We start from the raw sequence: 7,286 nt of genomic DNA, 5'->3' as shown, positions 1-7,286 counted from the left end.
CCATTTTGAATTTCTAGGGAAGGAATTTAAAGCGTACCTGAGCGAATCTCGGTTACTTACCTTTTCTCCGAGATTCGTGAGTCCGGTGATGATTTCTTTTATTCTGGAGTGCAGATGTTCGACTGTCTCACCTTCTTCAAGACGGAGGTTGGTGAGCTGGTTCTGGAGTAAGTCCCGTCTCGCAAGCTTGGCTTCGGATGTTCCTTCGTGTAGTTCAAGGAACTTCTCCCAAAGCTCCTTTGCCGAGTTGTAGGTGCCGACACGGTTGACTTCTTGTGGCGGAAGTACGCTTAGCAGATGGAATTCTGCTTTCTTGTTTGCCACGTACTCGGCCTGCTCTTTCTTTGTCCATTGACTTTTTGTTTTTCCCTCAGGAGCTTCAAAACTGAGTTCCATTGTTAGTATTAAATCAAAATCGGTACCAAAAAATACCTCCATGTGCTTCTTCCAACTTGCAAAGTCCCCCTCGAATTTTGGCAGGTGGATGTTAGATCCGGCCATCTCGTTGCTTCGTTCGGCGGTTAGTCCTCGTGAAGCGTCTCGGCTTTGATACCACTTGTAGGACCGATGGGCCGGATAGAAGGGGGGGTTGAATAGCCCTGAAAAATCAAAACGCAAATACCTTTCTCGAACTCTTAAACTAACACTTGCATAAAAATTAACTTAAACAATAAAAAGCAAGAAAAAGAAGAGGCACCGGATTTGACTTGGTTACAACCGGGGTGGTTGTTAATCCAAGAAAGTTGATCGAACTATCAATCTCCTTCAGGCGGAGAAGCCTCTTACAGTAGTGAAAGCACAAAAGACAGAAGCTAAACTAGAACAAAAGGGCACAAGTGTTTGGAATGTAAATTACTGAGTTGATTGAAAGCTTCTGGACCAAGGCTATATTTATAGTCTTGGTCGGGGCGCCTGGAAGGGTTCCGGCCTGGGGGATAAAATTTATCCCCAACGTTCGATCGAGATAATTCTCGATCTGGTCAAAATCATGGTCCGGCGCCCCGGATTGCGCCGGAGGGGTCCGGGCGCCCCGGACACCGAAAGTCAACATAGTTGACTTTTATCGACCGCTTCTCTGGTTCAGTCCGCCTCGGTCCGGTTCTTCCGCTCCGGATCCGCCTGCTTGGGTGATCTCTGCCGGAAAAGGGCTCACCCAACCCAACTTCCGGTCTTCTCGAGCGTGCTTCCTCCCGGCTTCTCGATCGCCGCCTGTTTCCTTCTCGTCCGCCAACAGACTCATCCGAGCCTTCGTCCCTCGGTCGTCGACCTTCTCGCTGCGCCTCTTGCTCCCCGAGCAATCTTCCGCTCCGTCTTCGTCCCTCGGCCGCGCTTCCTTCTCGTCCGGTGTACTCTTCCGCAGTCCCTCGGACGCACCTAGTCGCTAGCTGCGTCTTCCGCTCGACTACCTGTGTTTCTAAGCTCCTGCACACTTAGACACAAGGTTAGAAACCAACAGGACCTAACTTAACTTGTTGATCACATCAAACAACCTTGGGGATCCAACAGAAGCTTCCGTCGTACGATCTTTTGGTTGACTATGCCCGATATCAGCGGCACTAACTACCAAAAGGATGTCGATGGATGGCACAGGGGGTCTGTTGCTAGGCTGAGCGGAATAGTCGCTCGGTCGCGACTTCGCTGTTCCTGTGTACCACTTGCTCGGCCAGGACTTCGTTGCATGTGTCACGTCCTCTCGGCCGGAACTCCCTTGTGCTTGTGTCACGTCCGCTCGGCCTAAGTTCCACTCTGCCAATAATGTCGAGTCCTGCTGCCTGGGCGTGCGGGGTAGCTGCTAGGCCCAGATGTTGCATATCGTCTCCTCTTCCGTCCGGCGTCCACTACTCCATTGAGCGTCGGCCATTTGACACCTCCCTGTGTCAAATGCGGGATTGGACCGAAACCTTCTCTCCCCGGTTGGGGCATGATCGCCCGACCGACCGATGATATCTGAGAATTGACCTGATCGCTAGACCGGTCGATGATATCTAAGCGTTGACCTGATCGTCCGACCGGCCGATGATATCTGAGCGTTGGCCTGATCACCTGACCGACCGATGATATCTAAGCGTTGACCCGATCGCCCGACCGACCGATGATATTTGAGCATTAACCATCTTAACTTTAACTTCTACCATGATAACTATCCCCTAGGGACTCCTCCTTATCACCGCATCATTATATATAAATTTTATTTTTTTGGAGTGAAGTTAATATATAATTAACTCTGCATATTAAGAATAATAATTAACAATGCTTTAGCAGAAGAAATTAATTAACTGTAATTGTATTCATGCTTAGTGCGCAGTCCGTATATATGTACGGAACAAGTACATGACACGTCAGCCTTTGGTCCTTATGATCGTTATCGTCCCCCTGCCCCGTGTTTGAATCCTCGTCATGCTGACCACGGCCTTGCCGGAGAGCCCCGGCCCCGCCGGCGATACAACGCGCGGCCCACCCGCAAACTCCCCCACCGGGTGTCGGACCGGCCTCCTCGGCCGCTTCAAGAGCTGCGCGTTGATGTCGTCTAGCGTCACGCCTCCGTCCACTCCACCCGGCTTCACCACCGCGAACGGGTACGCGATGCTCTTCTTCTTGCTGCATCCCCTCCTCTCGCACGCTGTATGTAATTGATTACAAGGCAAATCTTGGATTTTCTACACCAATTAGTAGTCGAAATTAGTGTTATAGCTTTCATGGATTACCTTTCAGAGTGAGTACTTTTGCATTAGAATTTGGGTCTTGGATAGCTTTTGGCTGCAGCTCTTTGAAGCACCGCAGTGACTTTCCGCAGGGCGAAGTAGAACCTTGAGACAAATTAACCAAAAAGAATTAATAAACTTCCAGAAAAAAGAAAATTATTTAAGCGCACTCTACACAGATTAATTAAACTAATTAATTACCTGGTTCGATAGGCCTGCGACTCTGGTCGAGCAATGGATCTCCAAAATAACTCGAATTCAAGAATCCCTTAGATATCGAAATTAAAATCTCAAAACATGTATAGAATAATTTAGTTCAGTTGTTATGCAATCGAAAAAGTACTAGCTAGCTACTTGGAGAATATCTTGGAAGTCGCCAGTGGTCAACGGAGCAGGGCAGTGAACATGGGAGGGCGATGAAGCCAGGCGTCGCCGCTTGCTCCGGCTGCTCCACCCGGCGACGGCGTCCTGTAGGTAGCCCGTTGAGGCCTGCGAGGACGACGCCGGGGACCCCGTCGCTGCATGCACTCATCACCATGATTACTGAATTAACAGATAATCAAACTACGCACTGGCCGATTTGGCTCCAAAATGAGCACTGTATCACTAACCCAAAGGCATCAGCTGCTGATGGAGATCACCTGCAGAGCCAAAGGTGTGTGGATCCCAATCACAATCCCATGGAGGGAATAGAAAATAGTTGTCCATGGCCATCATGTTTCAAGAACATACAACACAAGCCTGCCCTCTGCTCTCTGCTCTCTGCTCGTCTGAAGCTTTCACGGGTTCACCGCCAGGTTAAATAGGAGGAGGCTTTTGGGGAAAAACCGCCGACTCTTGTTAATTAGTTACGGCTTACGAGGGAGCATTCGGTCAAGGAAGAGGGAAAGTGAAAAAGAAGTTGAAAAATATATATATATATATATTCAAAGAGGCCAATCAAAATTAAAGCAAAGGTGGAGGTTTTGGCTCTTTCTCGTGATTCGTTATGTTCTTCCCTTTTTTTTTTATTTTGTTTTTCTCTTGTTTCCACCACATTCTTCTCAAGTCTGCGATTTCAGCTCTATTATACAACTATAACTTTAGAATTGTTTGGCTAATTTTGTGTTCCAAACAAACTTTTCTCACATTTATAGCCTTGAGCAATCATTAGAGAGCAGCCGTCAATATCAGATAGCCTATTGGAACTTGAGATCGTGTAAATATCAGATTATGCGGCCATCTAGAAGCACTTGGATTTGGTAGGATCTAAACCAAAAATAACAATTAGATCCAATCATTGTAATTAATCCTTTAAAAATAACATTTAACAAGAGAAAGGCAATTTTTCCCCCCGAGTAAGGCTTTAAAGAGAAGGGGGCGTAGTTGTGAAGACTTGAGCTTGAGACATGAAGCAGGAGGCACCCTTTACGCTACCTGAAGAACTTTTTCCTCAGAACATAATAAATTAAAGCAGTCAGGGAGTTATCTTCTCCGCGTGAAGGAAAAGACAACTCGATATCATGTTTTTGCTCATTATGGAGTTTTGCTCAAGCTTATTGTGATATGGCATGAGTAGGATTCATGACTTTAGTCGAAGAGCAGCATCATTAAAGATGGAATGGTACCTTCGGACTCTGCATTACTTCCACCAAAGACAGACAAAATCCTCAGGGTTACTTTAAACTAAACAGCACCGGAGTAATCAAGCTGCTACTATGAGTCTCTAATTAAGGTGAGTTTACAATGCACAGACTCCCAGATAAAGAAGCAAGGTTTAATTAAGGCCTAATCTCTAGTAGAAATGCAAAAGGAAGAGAGTGGTTATCTAAGTCAGAAAGGAAACTTGGAAAACCATGAAGAAGAAAATGAACGTGATGGCTCCATGCCTAGGATCCAATTAGGAAATAAAACATGGAAAAAGAGGAGACAAAAAAAAAGTTGGAGCTATCTAGATTGAGAATCCTAATTGCTGGTCTTAGAGATAGGTTCAAAGAGGATGAGTTTGATGGCTCATGCAAAAGGATTAGTTTGTTGGCTCATCTCACATGTCATAGTCCTTATCTTCAAGTCTTCATTTTTTTTTATTGTCAGGAGTCTTGTCTTTTTGAGACTTCTTCTATCTTTTGATTTTCTTATCAACTTTGATCTTCCAAAACTTCTCTTCTATTAATTTGTATCAATTTTCCATGTATCTAATTAATATTAACATACTTGGACTTCTCCATCTAGCAACTTTTATTAAACTTCCATATTTGCTAATGTATGTAGACTTCTCCATTTATAAAGTATTTGATGATCTTGACTTAATTGGAATTCTCCATCTGTCATTACCTATTAGACTTCATGATCTACTTAAATTTCATAGTATTTGATTAATCTTGACCTATTTAAATTTGTCAACCACTACATTAGCAGAAACCTCTTAAGTCTTTTACACCTATACATTTAATAAATAAATTAGTAAACACAATATTAACCAAATTTAAACTCTTTGTTAAATACATCAAGACCACTTCATCAAACTTAATCATTTGATATTGCATCAACATTAACTTTTTCAGACTTTTTCCATCTTTTGAATTTTTTTTATCAACTTTGACTTCCAAAACTTCTCATCTATTAATTTCTATCAATTTGTCGAGTGTCCGATTAATATTAACCTATTGAACTTTTCCACCTGACAACTTTTATTAAACTTCTATATCTGTTAACGCATATTGTATTTCTCCATCTACCAATATTTAATCACCCTTGATTTAATTGAAATTCTCTATTTGTTAGTACCTATTAGACTTCACGATCTGTCAAAACTTGTTAAATTTCTTTATCAACTAAGTCATTGACCAATCTCGTTCTACTTGGACTTTTCAACCACCACATTAATAGTAACCTCTCAAGTCTTTTACACCTGTATATTTGACAAATAAATTAGTAAACACAATATTAACCTAACTCAAACTCTTTTTAAACACATCAAGACCACTTCATCAAACTTGACCATTTGATATTGCAAAACAATTAACTCTAATACCTAAGTAGACTTAAGTATGCACGACTTAGATTTTGATCACAAGAAACATGCAGAGATTAAGCACAAACTAAGCAAATATAGACACGCGCAACAACAAAAATGTCGATTCTTATTTCTAATCTGTCCTTTTCGGAAAGCCTCAGCGGTGAGAAACCTCAAAAAGAATCTAAAAACAATTGATTTCAAAGTATACACAAGAATGTATGACAACAAAATAAATTAGAAACTTTTACATAGAGTTGTCGATCAAAGTAAGATGCAAAGTCACAGTGTGTCGTGAGAGCGGACCCAGGAGCACAGCATGAGTAGAGTAGCGAGATGAAAATAGATTAATACTGAAACCTCTGACTTGGGCTCCTATTTATAGAGCTCTGGTCGACGATGACGTACCTAGTATTCGATCTACTAGAACCCCTCCGGTCGCTTGGAAGTTACTGGCATTACTACAAATTATATCTGATGGATAACATCGTCCATGGTCTTTGATCGACTGGACAACCTCCCGTCGCTGGAGCTTGGTCAAATCCCATCTAGACTGACTTGCCTTGATCACTGGATCTCATCACTATCGGTCACCTGGAAGTCGTCTCTAGTTGCTTGGAAGTCATCTTTGGTCGCCCAAAAGCTACGGTCACCCCGCTCCTCACTTCGATCACTTGGAACCTCCATACTTCGTCAGTCGAGAGTTATTCCCACCCAATCGCCCAAACTCCCTTCCGATTGCATAGAACCGTCAAAAAAATATTTCCCTACATTTGTTACATGTAATGAGTATGATATAGAATTTAAAGTTACTCATGTTGGATCAAGAAAGTGCTAGAGTGGGTGAATAGCGCGCTTCATACTCGTTCGGAAATCGTTCAAAAATAAAGTTGTGGAAGCGGGAAACTAAAACACAAAAGATAGAGACATGGTAGTTTTTAATTAGGTCGCAACCCAGTGGCTACTACTCCAAGGCCCGAAATTAGTTTGACTGTTTCGGTGGGCAATCATTATCAACCTTCTTCCCTAAAGAGAAGAAGGCTCGCTTCTTTTACAAGTGAAAGGTTTGGTTAATTAGGTCGCAGCCCAGTGGCTACTACTCCAAGGCCCGAAATTAGTTTGACTGTTTCGGTGGGCAATCACTATCAACCTTCTTCCCTAAAGAGAAGAAGGCTCGCTTCTTTTACAAGTGAAAGGTTTGGTAACAAACCTACCGACCCTTAGAGTATTTAACACAAGAAGAAGCAAGAGTAATAGAAAAAAAAACCAACTAGATTTTACCCAAGTCTAGGCTTGGTTGAGCTCGTAGCGGTGTCATGTCGTTGTCTTGTCTTTGAGGCTTGAGCGCAACAAAGTGTCGGAGTTCCGAGAGCGTCATGGAGCACTTGAAGAGTTAAACAGATGATGTTGAAGGTGTTTTTCTAGGCTTCTTTTACAGAGTGATCTAAGCTCTTGGATCGGTATAGGGTGCCTCCAGCAACTCCAATTTGATCCAACTTGGTTGCTAACTTGGCCACTCCAAGCGCTAGGATCCCTTCGGAGTGCCTGATCGGTTGATGAGGCAGCAGCTGGTCGAAGCTTTACCCGTG

General features: G+C 43.3%; 1 protein-coding gene across 1 annotated transcript; it reads right to left on the bottom strand.

Moving 5' to 3' along the window:
- Window positions 1-2,254: 2,254 nt before the first annotated feature.
- LOC121983134 lies at window positions 2,255-3,494 on the bottom strand. Its single transcript, XM_042536102.1, has 5 exons — window positions 3,314-3,494; window positions 3,057-3,220; window positions 2,904-2,970; window positions 2,706-2,807; window positions 2,255-2,620 (listed from the first exon to the last, which is right to left on the bottom strand). The coding sequence occupies exons 1-5, from the start codon at window positions 3,417-3,419 to the stop codon at window positions 2,340-2,342; spliced, it is 720 nt and encodes a 239-aa protein (XP_042392036.1). The 5' UTR covers window positions 3,420-3,494; the 3' UTR covers window positions 2,255-2,339.
- Window positions 3,495-7,286: the final 3,792 nt, after the last annotated feature.

Source organism: Zingiber officinale, chromosome 5A (assembly GCF_018446385.1).
Source record: "Zingiber officinale cultivar Zhangliang chromosome 5A, Zo_v1.1, whole genome shotgun sequence".
Taxonomy (NCBI): Eukaryota; Viridiplantae; Streptophyta; class Magnoliopsida; order Zingiberales; family Zingiberaceae; genus Zingiber; species Zingiber officinale.
Note: the sequence above shows the minus strand (reverse complement) of the source record. Positions and strands in the feature narration are given on the sequence as shown.